General features: G+C 43.8%; 1 protein-coding gene across 1 annotated transcript in view; it reads left to right on the top strand.

Annotated features, from left to right (window-relative positions):
- The window catches only part of CELSR3 (cadherin EGF LAG seven-pass G-type receptor 3), a 690,139-nt gene that overhangs the window by 658,609 nt on the left and 14,093 nt on the right, over positions 1-17,437 (top strand). The window contains exon 32 of the mRNA XM_086948740.1: positions 2,017-2,190. Within this exon, the coding sequence (XP_086804866.1) occupies positions 2,017-2,190 (174 nt within the window). The remainder of the gene's footprint in view (positions 1-2,016; positions 2,191-17,437) is intronic.

Here is a 17,437-nt window from a genome sequence, read left to right as displayed (position 1 = left end):
CAGGATGGGCGCGACCTCCTTGTGGAGGGAGTTCTTCATAAAGTCATACTGGATAAGCAAAGGGATGCAGAACTTGAAATGATGTTATGCGTGGACCGAATGGAATCTCTTTTTATTTAGTACAGCCTCACATAAGATTACAAAAGGGGTAAAGTATGTCCTATGAGTACTATGATTCATGCATCCTCATGGTAACTTGATTCGGACTATTATACTGCCTTTGTGGGTCAGAGGCCTTGGTTAGGGCTGAATTAGATCCCTACCTACCTACTGCATTCATTGATGCATTCAGGACCCTAACTGGGGGACACTATCATACATCAATGGTTCAAAAGTGTTTTAACCCCTTCGACGCGGATGACAAAGCCAGCTCGTCATGGGCGTTACCTGCGCTACGCGGATGACGAGCTGGCTTTGTCACAAAAGCCGCGATTTTCAAATTTCAGCGCACAGCGGGAAAACCCGCTAGCGCACATGCGGTTAATGCATGATATCTAGGAGAACATAAAGATTATGAGTAAAAACATTATAAATTGTACATGCACCCCTGGTGTGAAAGTAAATTCATAAGCTGTTCTCCGTAGTAATAAAACGTGAAGACACTGCAAAAAAAGATGGCACCCATGGAGAGATGGATATAAGCACTCCGTAAGTCAACGTACCCTTTCTAAGTAATATCATATCATCCTGGTGGAGGAAAGAACCCTCTGCAGTTAAACACTTATGTGAATAAAAACATCGTTAGTCCATAGTTCCTGATAATCGGGCTCTTAGAAACGATAGGCTGAGTGTACATTCTCCAAAGAAGCCCATTCCTACTACAGTGCTTATGTGTAAAAATGTATATTCTACATTCAATTCCTATGATAATAATTTAGATATTTTCTTTGTCAATGCTTGAAGAGGTCATTCATGAATAAGTGTCTTACACTACCTATGTTGGTTCTTGTTCGTTGCCCCTTCAAGAATGACTAGCCTATGATATCTCTGAACTGAAAAACTCGATCTAAGTAGTTGTGGTTGACAATTATTGATTTTGATTTGGTGCCAACAGGCAGTTTGTATGATTCTATTACAAGTACCTATTTTGACTGACTGAATGGGTGACCAGTCAGATTGCAATTTGATATTTGCCTGTATTGGGGGAATTTGCCCCAGACAGGCCCCCTTGCAAAATTCTAAAAGTGACAGTATCTTTTGAAGAACGTTATTTTTGGGTCATTCTAGTCTAAAAGGTAGGCATTGCTAACCTCTTGAAAAGGAGGGGAACAAGAACCAAGAATATCAGAATTTGTGGACCTACTCGTGTCCATGCTTAGTAATGTCCAAGAAATATTTTACTTTTAACTTGTGGAACCAAGACAGTCACCATGTTAGGATAAACATTATATAAAAAATATTTATCAATACTGTGCACATTAGCTTTAACATTGTATGGGAAAATAGGTCAACACATGTTATGGGTTTTCTCCCAACTAATTACCTTCATGTTGTCATTGGCAAATGTTTCTTCCTATTTCTGGATCTTATGCTGTTTACTGACAGCCATGAAAATGTTTAATTATTTGTTCTGCATTCTGTGCAGCAAAGTGTTTTATATAAAGGAATTTACATATATTTTTAGAAAACGAGACATTTTGATACAATAATTAAAAAATATATAAATAGTTGTTTTGTGGGACAATGTTGCTGATTCTCATCTAGTATTTATGACCTATGTACTAATTAATGATCAGTGAGAGGTTTCCATGTTTCTTTCTGGTTTCTTCCCTGCCCTCCTCTCCCTACATTTAGAACCCCAGAGACCTTCTTTAGTGTTTTTAGTTGTTCTGCGTGTTTTTCAGCTGTTTTAGTATGCTTTATTGCTTTGCTTGTATTATGTTTATGTATGAAGTAATTCTAAAGAAACCTAATTTCCTCTTTATCCTAACATGTTGAATGATAACTCTTAACCATCTTCACTGTGTGAAGATCGTCACCCATGTCTCCTTCTCTAATATTTTGTTTGATTGACAGGTCAAGACTCTGACACTGATAGTGATCTCTCACTTGACGAGGAGCGGAGCCTTTCCATCCCTTCGTCAGAGAGCGAGGAAAATGTCCGCCTCCGGGGCAGGTTTCAACGTCAGTTCAAGCGTGCAGCCCATAGCGAGAGGCTTCTGTCCAACCCGGCTAACTCTTCACCCAAAGGTGCATATTAGGAACATATGGATCGTCAATATTCTGAAAGCATAGCAGATTAAATCCAATGTTGATAAGGCATTTTGTAAAATCTGAAATAAGTCATTCAAGTCGATAAGTACAAGATGGAAATGAAATTAGTCTGAACTTTATAACAGAATAACACTCTATTTCAGTGGTGTGTGTTGGTAATATGGTCTCAAAAATATAGTTAGACACAAATATTGTCTAAAAATATTCTGGTTACATGAATATTGTGGTACTGAATACCATAGATTAGAATATAATTTTTTAGATGTTAATATAGCTTTTTTTAATATAGTTCTATAAAATATCACATTTATCTTATTTTGATTTTGCGTGCATAACATTATTAATACATTAATTTTAGTTTGTAATTTATTTAAATTTTTTATTGTTTTGGTAATATTTTTAAAGTATTTAGAGTTTGATTTAATGTTTTTAAATTATTGCCTGGTTGTTGGGTTTCTTGTGGAGGAGGTTAGAAAGATAATACAATATATATTTAATTTTTTTACATTGTTTACAAGTTGCAAAATGTAATAATTTAATTGGTTAATTGAATTATTATTTATGTAAATTATGTTTTACATTATTGAATGCATATTAATAAAAAGTTAATGGTTAATCATATTATGCATTTTTGTAATGAACAGTTTTTTATTAACAATTTTACTTGTGGAATTATGTTATTAATTATATAAATTACTTAATTGATTAAATGATTTAGTTTTCAAATGCGTTATGCTTTTGTGAATTTATTTTTAATCATTTAATATTTTTGTGGGTTGATGGAATTATAGGGTTCTAGTGTGGAAAGGGCTTTTAATGTAATTGTTTTAGTGTTTTTAATTCAGATATAATGTTTAAATTGTTTTGTTATAAGTCAGTTTTTAAAGTCATTTAGTAGTGTTTTGTTTAGAGAATTTTGTTTTTTTTTAGCTATAAAATATAATAAATTGATATAAAGAATGACTTTTTTATTAATTTATTCGGATTTTTTGTGTATATTTATTTTAATGCGATTTTTACAATAATTTTTATGATAAATATTAAATATTCACTCACCACATTCGCTATTGTTGCTTATTTTGGAGTGGGAATAGCAAATCTAATTCCTCCAAAACCCAGGGTTTTCCTTTTTGTGACTTATGTTGAAGGGGTAATATTAAATTTTATTCTTCTAAAGTACAGTACTTTTCAAATTTTAAATAATTTTTGACATTTTTGTGGTGAATTTGCAATGTAAATTTTGTTTATGTTTACACTTTATTTAACCCCTTCCGGGCTCCCGTCGGCCGTTGGCCGTCGCAAGCACTACCTCGCTGGTGCTGCGAATGGCCGACGCGGCCTCGCCCACTCCGTGGAACAGCCGCACTGCGGCGAAATAACGGCCGCAGTGAAATAGTTAAATGGAGTTTGTTTGATATTTTTCACATGTTTAATGTAGTTTGCTTGATTTAAAATATTTCCCTTTTTATTGGAAATATACTTACTTGTTTTTGTATAATACTATTTTGTAATTTTGCTTGTTTTTATTTGTATTGTTTATTTTTTTTTTTTATATATATGTTCTGGTTTTATTTTATTTTATAGTACATTGTATTGTAATGTAATATACATATTTCAAAAGAAATATTGATTTTAATATTCTCCTTTATATTTTTGTTTTGATAATATTTTTTTAAATAATGTTTTATAGTTTTTATTCAAGTTTTTTTATTATTGCCAGGCTGTTGGGCTTTTAGTGGAGCAGGTTGGAAAGATATTACAAAATATATATATTTTTTTGTACATTTTTAGAAGTTGTAAAATTGATATATATATATATATATTAATAAATTAATATTACATATAGTATACTTTTTTGAATTTTAGATGTTAATGTTTTATTGTTTGTAAAATATCATTTTATTTAGTTGTATATTATTTGATATATATCTATTTCTTGATTTAACTTCATTTTTAAGTAGTATTTTGTTTTAATCCATTACTTTAATAAAAATAGGTTAAAAAAAATGTTTTAAGTAACTATATTTTTTAATACTTTTAAATATATGTACTTATCTGTACAGTCTCAGTATTTAGTACCAAATTTCCACTGTTTCATGTGACTGTGATAGCCGCAGCGTTAGGTGTGTTTGTTTGCCTGTCGAGTTAAGCACTTATCCTGCCTTTGGAAAGAGATTGTGGACTGTGGTGGAACTTGCCTGCATTTACGGAGGGGACTGGGAGCCAGCGCGAGTGAGACGCGCATAGAAATATCATCAGGACTCCATCTCCCAGGGGTCACTCCGAGGCCCACACCTGCTGCGGGGCTTGAGCGCCGCCCACTGCTAACACTTGAAAACACCTCGCCGCACCCGCTTCGCGGGTACCGCAGCGTTAGGTGTGTTTGTTTGCCTGTCGAGTTAAGCACTTATCCTGCCTTTGGGAAGAGATTGTGCATTGTGGTGGAACTTGCCTGCATTCAGGGAGGGGACTGGGAGCCAGCGTGAGTGAGATGCGCATAGAAATATCATCAGGACTCCATCTCCCAGGGGTCACTCCGAGGCCCACACCTGCAGCGGGGCTTGAGCGCCGCCCACTGCTGATGCTATATATTGTGTGCCTCTATCCGCTGCGTGGGAGCGTCCCGGGAGAAGCCCGGGACAAGGGCGGGACCGTCTGTGGCCGTCCGGGGCTGGCCGTGTCTGGGATGGGCCACCCCCTAAAGTTTGGACATTACCAGGTATAAGTTCACCTCCCTTGTTCCCAGCATTAACTCTCACGTTTAGTCCTTGGGCGATTCCTATTGCAAAGTGCGCTCCCTCATGCCAATGACAACTCGTTCTGGGAAGAGCATGGGGGGGGGGCGGCTATGTAATTGGCACAATGGACCAGTTTATTACTTGAGCTTTTTCTGTTATCGAGAAAGAGATTGCCATTACTGAGCGCCGCCTCTCTCTTGAGCCCCTTAAACATAAACGCTCCTCCCTGGGGCCCTTGGCACTGGCAGCCTCCCCTGTTCATACAGCTGAGCTCTCGGATATTGCTACTCCTAGTGCCGACCAGCTTACATCAGGTGCCATTAGGGCCAGCCTGGAGAGGCTTAATGCCCTGGAACCCCGCAGGCACTCGGTTACACAGCCAGCACTGGGGTCTGCGTTCAGTGCTTCACGTCCCCCGGGTAACTCCATTTCCCCTGAGGGCCCCCTTGTTCAACCAGAGGTAGTGGCCGCCAAAAGAGCTAGAGCAGCTAGAGCAGCACCTACCAAAAGGAAAAGAGCTATAAAACATCGAAGGGGCAGCCATCTCAAACCTCCTAAGAAGTTCAGAGGAAATTGCTCTAAGGGTTGTGTGAAATTAATGGGGCTGGGGGCGGCGGTGAAGCAGATTCCCTCTGTGGGTCCCAAGGGATCTCCCATCCTGGTGGCCAGTTGCTATGTACCCCAAGTGACCTAGAGAATGTCGATCCACAGCGTACTCCAAACGCAGGCACTTTACCCCAGTTACCCCCTATCGCCCAAATTGAGAAATTAATGAAATCCTTCATACTCCAGGTACTTGAAAGAGTGAAAGTCTTGACGGAGAGGCTGGACAGATTCGAGCAAGCCACTCTTGACAATTTCTTTTCACTCATGTCTCTGATCAAATTACACTCTAGAAACCGGGTGGGTGGGATGGAGGTGAAAAAAATCTCCCAGGTGGTTCCATCTCCCGTTGAGGCGAGTGTACCTAAAGCATTAGGGGCAGCCCCTGGGGTCAACGTGTGTGCGAGGACTGTTGTTGAAGATGGCCTTATCCAAACCAATGCCCCAATAAGCCCCAACCGTAATTCGAATTCGAATAGAGGGACTCAAGGACCTTTTAAAAGTCTCCCTGCCCAGAGCAATATCATCAATACAGCGTGGGAGGTAGAGAGGGCCAAAATTGTAATCCACATGTTCCACCAAAAATGCCCGCCCCGGTCGAGAAGGGAGCAATTCAACCCCCCCCCCCACATTATCCTACCCCTCGATTGTCAGCCTTACGTAGTGGTGCTTACCGGGGTCCCACAGCAGAAGGCGGACAAATATGAGTCGTATGACGAACTAAAAAAAAACTGTTTTGGTTACGGGAAACCAGACCTCTGCCTAGTTCATTTGATGGGCAGGTCCTTCATGTTAGACGGGTCAGTTGGGTAGGAAATAGGACTAAGGACACGTTGGGTGATTGCATCTTGGTCAATTTCAGGGATGTTAGGGTAGCAAGGTTTATCTGTAACCAACAACGTAGCCAAGGTAGCAGAGGAATTAGCACTCATGATCTTAGATATTTCCATTCTTACACAGCAATTCCACAGAATGTTAGCTACCATACCTGGGGGGGAGAGGGATCAAGAGTCTTACCCCCATGACCTTCACTCATTTAGGTCTTACATTCCATGCAGAGGCCTTGGACCCAACAGGCCGGGTGGGGTTGTTGACTTGGCTTTTATACCCCTGACGAGAGGGTACCTGTTGTAGCCGACACATCTGGGTGCTGTAAGGTGTTTGAGCATGGTGCATTACATGGGCCTCTTTATCCTCCCGAGTTCCCTCCCTCACCTTTCTTAAGCCCCATGAACAAGCTTAGGCTTGTTTGTTCCCAACCTGAGAGTAATTGTAGGCAGGTTGTGTCTGAGGGTATTCCACTGGAGTCCCGGATGAGGACGCCAGGAGGGGTATTCCATCTTTATCAATTTCGCCCATAAAGAGGTGGTCCCAACGGGCCATCCAGCTTAATACCCTATTTCTGGAACATGGCCTAAGAGCGGCGAATGGTAGATCAATATCGGACCCTTGTGGAGCACACACGTTCAACAGGGTAGACCATACATTGAGGATAGATTACATCCTACGCGATTTCAAGCTCTGGGGCCTTATGCGTGATATGGAAGTTCTTTCCACTACGGACAGCGACCATAATCCATTATCTTTGATCTTGCACCCCATGTGGTCGCCCTCAAATGGACTGCAGGAACCCTCTGGGCTGCGGACAACACGAGAAGTTTGTCCCTCAAATTGTGGGAGGTACCTCAAATGCTGCAAGGTTGCCCTGGATGAGGAGAAGATTAATAACATAGGGGCACATTTGGGAAAGGCCTTGTCCAGCCCGGACTCCACCCCCTTGGATCCCCTCGAGGTATTGTTGCTCTTTTGTGATACCATCAATGCCCTGGGAAAGCTATTCTTAATAGACAGCCGGGGACCCCCCGGAAGGGAGTGTCGGAGACCCAAGGGTAATCCGGGGTGGTATTCCAAAAAATATCACCAGACGAAAAGAGCACTATTGAAAGCCGTTAAACTTAGGGGACCTGAGTTGATTCGAGTGCCCAGGAAGGAGTATAAGCACTCTATCAGTGAAGCGAAGAAAGAGTGGGAGGACCTGTTCTGGCGTGACTTGAAGGAAGCTAGTGCTGGGAGGGACCCCAGGGGCTTCTGGGATCTAGTAAGGGCTAGGAATAGGCCTGCTGATACCCTCATAACATGCAACATCTCTGAGGAGGCTTGGATTAATCACTTCTCTCTCCTCTACACTACCAATTTGGTTGTAAGCCAGGGGACGATCAACTTTCCACCATTGGGCCCCTCCGGGATGAGTGAAGATCTTTCCTTTACAGCTAAGGAAGTGGAGAATGTGATAAAATCCCTAGTCCCAAATAAAGCAGTAGGCCCAGACGGGCTACCGGGGGATTTGCTTCGCCTCAATCTGAAAGAATGGGGGAGGCTCATTTCATCTTTGCTTAATGCTACTTATCACGGTGCGGCAATCCCAGACTCCTGGAGGGGAGCTGAGGTCATCCCGATCTTCAAAAAGGGGGGTCGGGACGACCCAGCTAACTATCGTCCGATAAGTCTAATCGATTGAACCCAGAAGGTTGCAGGAAAGGTGGTTCTTGGGAGAGTGCTCCAGTTGGCAGATGACAATAAAATCCTCTCTGACTTCCAAGCAGGCTTTAGGTCAGGTACCGGGACCATCGAGTAGTCATTTAGATTGCTGCTCTTATACTGGAAGGTGGTCGTACTAGGCAAAGGCAGTCTTTATCTCACTTTTATTGACCTAAGGACTGCCTTTGACCTGGTGCCCCGGGATCGCCTGTGGGTGGTACTGTCTGACTTGGGGATGCCCGCTTATATATTGTCTTTGCTGGTGAAGCTCCACACAGGACACTTCGGTCAGGTCAGGTGGGGTAAGCAGGGTCAGAAGACTGCCAGAATTTAAGTGAATAGGGGCGTCTGTCAGGGATGTGTTCTTGCCCCCACTCTGTTCTCATTGTATGTGAACTGAGTGGTGGAGCACCTCTTGAAAAATCCATCTGATGCACCATCCCTGGTGGGCAAGAGAATTCCAACTCTCCTATTCACTGACGACACCCTCCTGACCTCCAAATCCCCTGTGGGTTTACAGTGCCTCCTGGACAGCTTCCAATCTTCCTGCACAAGTAGGGGGCTTAAAATTAACACAGAAAAGACTCTAGGCCCGATTGTGGAGGGTTCCCGAACTCGCCAGTTATGCGGAAAGTCCGTCGGAAGTATTACCATTGCCTGGTTGGTCCAAAATTAGGTGGCTCAGGGACGTTAAATCCCTGCTTGGGGAGCTGGGGCTCGGGGAAGCTTGGCTTACTAGATCTGCCCCCCTAAAGCTGTCCTTAAGAATATCTACTGGAACTGGGTATCGGAAAAGAGTAGCATTGACCCCAAACAATGCAGAGCAACCAGCGAGTTCCTTAGGATTAAGGACATGGCCCTCCGCGAACCCTACCTTGATATCATTTCAAAATCTATAGATAGGGCTTGGTACTTTAAGTTTAGAGTAGGTACCCTCCCAGTAGGTGAATTGACTGACCGCTGGAAAATCCCGGCCCAAACCTCACCTTTTTGTTTATTTTGTGCATCTAGGGTCGAGTCTGTTGCCCACTTCCTATTTGAATGCCCCGCTTATAAATCCCTGAGATCTAGGTGGCTAAAACCACTGTGTGGAGAGTTGGGCACCAGACACCACATAGTCGCTCTGCAAATCTTGAGGTCCGACACCCGGCCCTTGTTCGTGTGTGGTATGTCAAAAATTTTAAGTTGGGCTTGGTCGATCAGATCTAAAAGGCTTAATGAAATTGTTTAATTATGGTCATTGTAACTAGACCTTCTTAAGTAATTTATTGATGTCATTTGTATTCTTTTATCTAATCTTGTGGATGCATTTTATATGTTCTGATTTTTAACTTGTTGTGCTATGTAACGTTTTTAAAGATATGTTTTATCGAAATAAAGCCTATGGACTGAGTGACTGATCTGGAGGGTCCAAAGTTAGCCTGCAGAATGAGTGTGAAAACTCTTACTCAACACACTCAGCATATAAGAAGAGATAATCAGGCCTGGACTGGCCGTTGAGGGCACCGGGCAATTCCCCGGTGGGCCGCATGGTTGGGGGCCGGTCTTGGGCCCCTGGGGCCGTTTTTGTTACAGGGCCGTTATGCTGCAAAAACGGCCCCGTAACAAAAACGGCCGAAAACCGGCCCTGTCACAGAGCGCGGTCGCACCTCTCCCCCCTCCCCTCTCCTCCCGGAGGGGGGAAGGGGGCCGGCCAAGCACTTTGCCAGGGCAGGTTCTGGTTCCCAGTCCGGCTCTGGAGATAATTATTAACTTCTTCATGAATACCGTTCCATTGTTGAGGACGCATGAGCCTTCTGCTACAAGTTTCACATTGCCATGGAGAGAGAACAGACACAGAAATTGAAAAGAGTGAATTAACAGGCAATATATCGCAATACGTTTGCCGAGTTATTGCCGAGTTCTGTATGTATTACGTTTGCTGGCGGGGTGCATGATAAAATCAATTATGGATTAGGCATATGTCTTTGAAGGGGAGTAATGCAAAATCATCAAGCTTTGGCCATGTGTGGATAGTAGTTAGTTGCAGAGCCTGGCCTTAGCCCAGGCTCTGTGCCCAACTGGCCATGCAACCAACTCTGTGTGAGCATGGCTTTCGATCTTGCCCTGCACACAAGCACCAGTGCATTCCAAGAGACTTAGAAGCCATCCACAGACCTGATCACGTAATCCTTTTCTTTATTTGTTCGAATTTATGATCTTATGAAACTCAATATTAAGCTTGAGAATTTCTGTCTATTCAAGAGTATATGTTCTATGCATATGTTTTTCTGTTATTCTCCAATGACGGCCCTGTCACTCTCTTTCCTTCAGCTTTATGTATGTATTCACTTTTTGTGTCTTTGTGAATTCAATGAAATTCGGAAGCTTGAGAAAATGGCACCTGTTTCAGAATATAAAATAGCAGTCATGTGCTCTCAAATGTTTTTATTTTTTGTGTGTAATTTTTCTATGCTTCTGGGTACCTATCTAACTTTCTTTGTGGCCAATAACTGGTCCACAGGGTCTCTCATCTGCGTCAATTGTTTTCTTCATGGCTCAAAACTCAAAAAAGGGTCTCTTCAAATTCTCATGTTTGAAAGTGGTCGAAAAAAATTAATTCAAGCTCCATACCGGCCAGTCATATTTTATGAAAAATTAAAATATGATTGACATAACTCGCAAGTGCCCTTCTCGTGAGTTTAACTGCCAAGATGTCTCTAAATTGTAACTCTTCAATGTCTACCTGACACATTTTTCAAACTTTAATTTCTCAAAAAACGACTGGAGGCATTTGCGCTAAACCAGACATGCACACTTTCTGGGTGACGTTCTAATTTGATTTCAAGCTTGATGTAAATCTGTAAGCAGCTTTTTGCAGTTGCAAAGACCAATATTACCAATGAGACCAAATATGTCAAATGGATCCTTTTTTGACTGCCCTCTATCCCCACTTTAACCGTTTTTTTTCTTAGATGGATCTGCACAAAATTTTGCATGGCATGGTTAACTTGGTCAGTTTCCTTAGGGGTGAGCAAAATGTCTTGCAGAATCGTTGAATATTGCATAACGTTTTAGACACCCAAATAATAACCATTTTCAACGAAAATAGCAGAGAACAATTACCAGAGTTGCTAATGCATGGATCATGAAAAAGCAGTATACACTCACATTACACGTGCTACGTATTATGTATTTTTTATATTGCACGTTTATTGTGGGGCAGTCAGGATGAAAATAATTTGTTTTTTACAAACCGGAAAATGCTTATTGAAAAAGTAAGTGAAAATCTGAACTATTTGCTGATCTTATTCAAAAAGAAACATATTTCATTATGGAGTTCCCAAGCTGTAGTTCTGGATACAAAAATTCTTACTTAAAAAAAAAAAACATTCTTAAAATTGAAGCTGATTAAACAATGGCCAGTGTAAAGCTATTGTATTGAAAGTTGGGTTGCCATTATCTAAATGCACTTCCATGGTTAGAGACTATTAAACTAGAAAGAAGTAATTTGGGTTGAGAACGGGCCTTCAATTGGACAAAAACTGTATTTCACAGGAATTATAGTTATATTGACTCGGAGAGTAGGCCTCCCTTTGGATAAATCTGTATTTCACCCGAACGATGTCCTATCTGCAAATTAACAAACTCTGCCCTTGAAATATGTGCTTATAAACCACTGCTGTTAAAGTTGACATCTCACTCCAGAAGAAACGCTGTTTTTGGACTCTTGATAATGTTACCTTCCTATTTGCAAAATTTTTGGTCCTAACAGCATTCAAAATTCAAGCTTTTCACATAAACAATTTATGGAAGATTTGTTAAGGACCTCAAAAGTTATAAAGGTGCCTAAAATATATCCCTTTTGGATTTTACAAAGGTTTTATTTTAGCAAAGTGTGTTTGCGTAGATGTCTGAAACTGCTGGATGAACGTTCCCCAAATGTTTCTACCATCAGGTAAATTTTTTGTTTTGGTGGATTTTCAACCACCCATCTATCTCCTTGATGTAAGGCAAAATGTGAGTATCTAATGTGCATACAGCAGTTTGCTGCATTTCGTAACTTTTCTGTGCTCATTGAGCCAAGAAAATTGAGAATCTTTGTGGACAGCAGACATACCACATAGGCACATGTGTAGCAGCTAGTCACTACCCCTTCTCCGTAGCTAGTCACTACCCCATCTCCCCTCACTGTGCCCATGATCATAGGCAAATATGAAAGAAAAAGGCAGCACAGCAGTTTAGCCTGTGCTGTATAATGCAAAGGAGGGAGATGCACCCCGGTGCCGTGGTGCATCTGCTGCCCCTGCCTTACTCTCCCTTTGACCCTCCATCTTGTTTGTGTGTTCCCTGGCCCGCCCCTCCTCCCTGCTACCGCCTCCCAGCTGCTGCCCCCCCACGCTCCGCCCCCTCCTCTCTCCATTTATGACAGATGTCCGCACGTGCAGCGTCCACGCGCTACGGCCGCGCCGAAGGTGCGCCAAAGGTAAGCCCGTCTACGCCCGTCCGCGCCTGGACCGCGCCCAGCGCCAGACCCCCTGGTCCTCGTAAAGCCCTCCCCTCCCGCATTACATACGATGCCACCACCCTCCTAGCCCTTAACCCCGGCCGTTCCCCCAACTGCGTCCAAGCCGCTCCTGGACACACCCATGGACCCTTCTCCTGCAACTCCTGCAGATTCGACGGCACCAAGAACAACTCATCATCTACGAACACACAACAGATATCTGACCCCAACCACCTACAATGCATCCTGCTCAACACCCGCTCAGTCCACAGGCACGCCATCGACCTCTGGAATCTACTAGACACCATCGCTCCGGACGTCGCCTTCCTAACAGAAACATGGATGAACACCACATCAGCCCCAGACATCACCATTGCCATCCTGGAAGGCTATAAGATCATTCGCAAGGACCGGACAGGCCACACAGGAGGAGGCATCGCTATCGTCCATAAGAAATCCTTACGCATCTCAACCAGCTCAGACGTCAATCTCGCCAACACTGAACACCTTCACTTCCAGATCCACATCGACCCCAAGACCACACTCAGAGGCACCCTCCTTTACAGGCCACCAGGACCCCGCGCACAATTCAGTGAAGACATCACAGACTTCATCACTCCATACGCGCTCCCCTCCGAGGATTACATCCTTTTGGGAGACCTCAACTTTCACCTTGAAAAGAACAACGACCGCAACACCACCACCATTTTGGACAACCTCGCCAACCTGGGACTTAAACAACTTGTCACTACCCCCACCCACATCGCAGGTCACACACTCAACCCTATCTTCACCTCCAGCAAATATGTCTCCTTCAGCCACACCACAGCTCTCCTTTGGACTGACCACAGCTGCGTTCACTTTACCTACAACAAGCCCACATCCAACAACCACCCCCAACCCACTCTGCAAAGAAACTGGAACAAAATCACCATCGACCAGATCTCCTCATCGCTTCTTCTAAACCCCCCAGCCCACTCCTCAAACCCCGACCAAGCAGCCACCAACCTCTCCCAATGGTTATCCAACAGCGCCGACATCCTAGCACCACTGAAAAAACGACAAATCAAACTAGGCAGCAAGAAGGCCTCCTGGTTCAACGATGATCTTAAGAAATCCAAGAAACTCTGTCGCTCTCTTGAGAAGGCCTGGAAAAAAGACCCAACAACCATCACCAAGGACGCCTTCAAAAACGCCACCCGCATACACCACGAACTGATCCGGAATGCCAAGAAAGCCGCTTTCAAGGACCGACTAGATAACAACGCCCACAACAGCAAGGAATTATTCAACATAGTCAAGGAATTTACCAACCCCTCAGCCAACTCCAACGACATCACCCCCTCTCAAGCCCTCTGCGACTCACTAGCCTCATTCTTCCACAACAAAATTGCAGACATACACAACAGCTTCGACAACCGACCCGAAGACCAACCCACCCAACCCCCTGCAGGACCCCCACCCCCCTTGAGCATCCTCAATGACTGGAAGCCAATCTCCACTGAGGACACCATCCGCCTGATGAACTCTATCCACTCAGGATCCCCCACAGACCCATGCCCTCACCACATCTTTAAAAAAGCAGACACCATTATAGCACCGCACCTCCGAGACGTCATCAACTGCTCCCTCAACTCCGCAACCTTCCCGGAAAGCTGGAAACATGCCGAACTCAGCGCCCTCCTGAAAAACCCCACAGCTGACCCCACCGAACTCAAAAACTACCGCCCTATCTCACTCCTCCCATTCCCGGCAAAAGTCATCAAGAAAGCGGTCAACAACCAGCTGGCCGCATTCCTCGAAACCAACAAATCCCTTGACTCCTCACAGTCCGGCTTCCGAGCCAAGCACAGCACTGAAACCGCCCTCATCGCAGCAACAGACGACATTCGAACTCTACTGGACAATGGAGACACAGTCGCCCTCATCCTCCTCGACCTCTCCGCAGCCTTCGTCACGGTCTGTCATAGCACCCTATTACAACGCCTCAGAAACGTCGGAATCCAAGGAAAAGCACTGGAATGGATCACCTCGTTCCTCACCGGAAGAACCCAGAGAGTCCGCCTTCCACCATTCAAGTCAGAGGCCACCGAAGTCCTCTGCGGCGTACCACAGGATCTTCACTCAGCCCCACCCTCTTCAACGTATACATGAGCCCCCTCGCGGTCATCGCACGCCAACACAACCTTAACATCATCTCCTACGCCGATGACAATCAATTGATCCTATCTTTCACCAGAGACCCTAACACTGCCAAAACCAACCTGCATGAAGGAATGAAAGAAGTAGCCGACTGGATGAAGCACAGCCGTCTGAAACTGAACTCAGACAAAACAGAAGTCCTCATCCTAGGCACCTCCCCCTCCGCCTGGGACGACTCTTGGTGGCCGAAGGCCCTTGGAAATGCACCCATCCCGACGGACCACGCTCGGAACCTGGGCCTCATCCTGGATTCCTCACTCTCGATGAACAGACAAGTCAACGCCGTTTCTTCATCTTGCTTCAACATTCTTCACATGCTCAAAAAAACATTTCGTTGGATCCCACCGAAACTAGAAAAACGGTCACCCACGCACTGGTCACGAGCCGACTGGACTACGGAAACACCCTCTACGCCGGTACCACCGCAAAACTCCAGAAAAAACTCCAACGCATCCAGAACGCTTCAGCCAGGCTCATATTAGACATCCCGCGTAAAGAACACATCTCTGGTCACCTGAAAAACCTCCACTGGCTCCCCGTCAATAAGAGGATTACTTTCCGGCTCCTAACCCACGCACACAAAGCACGCTACGAAATCGGACCCGAATGCCTCAACACACGACTGTCCTTCTACACCCCCTCCCGCCAGCTACGATCCTCCAACCAAGCCCTTGCCACTGTACCTCGCATCAACAAAACCACCATGGGAGGTAGATCCTTCTCCTACCTGGCAGCTACAACCTGGAACTCACTTCCCACTCACCTTCGCCTTACTCAGAACCACCTAGCATTCAGAAAGCAACTTAAAACATGGATATTTGACAAGTAATTCCCCTCCCTTCTTCAAGCGCCTTGAGACCCTCTGGGTATGTAGCGCGCTATATAAATTTATTGACTTGACTTGACTTGACTATGTATCATCAACCTGATTTGCGATTCTCAAATAGCGATTTTTAAGAAATCGCTATTTGAGAATCGCAAATAGGTGGTATGTATGTACAAAATCGCATTTTTTTTGCGATTTATTAAAATTCCTTAATTACGATTAGCAAATTGCGGATCGCAATTAAGGAATACTTTTCCATTAATTTCTATGGGTCTGGAGGCCCATAGGAATGAATGGGAAGTTATTCTCAATTTGCAATTTGCAATTTGCTAATCGCAAATTGAGAATAATTTCAAGGGTGCAGGGGTGTCCAAAGGACACCCTGTTGCACCCCTGAAATATGCATGGGTGCACATGTGGCGCACATACATGCCCTAAGGGCATGCATGTGCGTCACATGGCACTTTGAAAAATGCAAAAATGTGCATTTTTCAAGGAATTCGCAACTTACCACCAACTAGAAGTTGGTAGTAATTTGCGATTCCTTAAGGACATTTTGCACATTTTTTTTGCTTCATACATTGCATTTAAGGAATCACAAAATTTACGATTCCTTAAATGCAATTGCAAAATAAGGAATCGCAAATTTTGCGATATCTTATTTTGCACCAGATTTTGCTTTATACATACCATTTAGCAAATTTGCATTCGCAAAGGCCGAAATTCTGCGAATTTCGGCCTTTGCGAATGCGAATTTGCTTGATACATAGGGCCCAAAGCCACAATGCATTAGGCAAGCCATATTTGGAATGGCAATAAGCAAGGTGGAATTGTTGGAAAAACTACATCTCCCCACACTTGGACAAGAAGAGGATTAAATAGGACTAATGCCCCTCCCATTGTGCAAGGCGGGAGGCCTAAAAGCACCTCCCCAAAGATGAGTTTTTCAAATCTCTGCTGATGTTTGCAAACATTTGAAACGATCCAAAAAAGTACATCCCACACAATCAAAAGCACAAAATCAATGCCCCAGTTTTGAGCAAATTAGAGGGTTAAATAAACGCTCGTGGTCCTTCAACAACATGGCGGGGTCAATAAATAGACCCCATGTTCTATCCACCAATAGGCAGTGCAGTGAGGAAGGGAAGCAAGCACTGCCCCTGGCCAGTGTTAGTGTAGGTATCAAATGTAGACCAACTGCCCGTGTGAAGGGCAGAGGAGTTAAATGTTGAACCTCCCTCAATCTTTAGGAGCTACAAAATCCTCCGTTAATAGCAGAAACAGGGGTGGAGGAATAACAATTTCATCCAAACCCTTGTGCAAGGCAGGGAGGTTAATGCAGGTAGAGTCTACCCTTTCTCCACCCCTACAGTTGTGCAGGGCAAGGGGGGAAGCCCTCTGCTTTTTAAATCTGTCCTGATGTTCAGCAGTATCCGGAAAGATGTTTTTAAAATTTCAATCATAAATATTAGCACACACCAGCAGTGACTCTCTCACACACACACACCATTCCACCCAAATACACCCATACAAGCCATCCACTGTTATACACCAACAAATCTACCAGTAGACATCCAAATACTTACTTTCATACACCCACACACCCATTATCAGAATATCCCTCCCACACACCGCGTAAAGAAAATAGCAAACACCCACCATCAGAAGCCCACACTCATCAGATGCCCCACACACCCCTATCATTAGATTTGCTTACACAAAGAGAAACCTGTAAAATGTGCAAATTATTTCATAGGTATGACATTATTCGAAAACACTTCTTTATATTATATCTAAATATAGCAAGCTCCACTATGAGAATAGCCTGCT

This window comes from Lissotriton vulgaris, unplaced genomic scaffold, assembly GCF_964263255.1.
Source record: "Lissotriton vulgaris unplaced genomic scaffold, aLisVul1.2 SCAFFOLD_410, whole genome shotgun sequence".
Taxonomy (NCBI): Eukaryota; Metazoa; Chordata; class Amphibia; order Caudata; family Salamandridae; genus Lissotriton; species Lissotriton vulgaris.
This window is presented reverse-complemented; position numbering and strand designations above follow the sequence as displayed.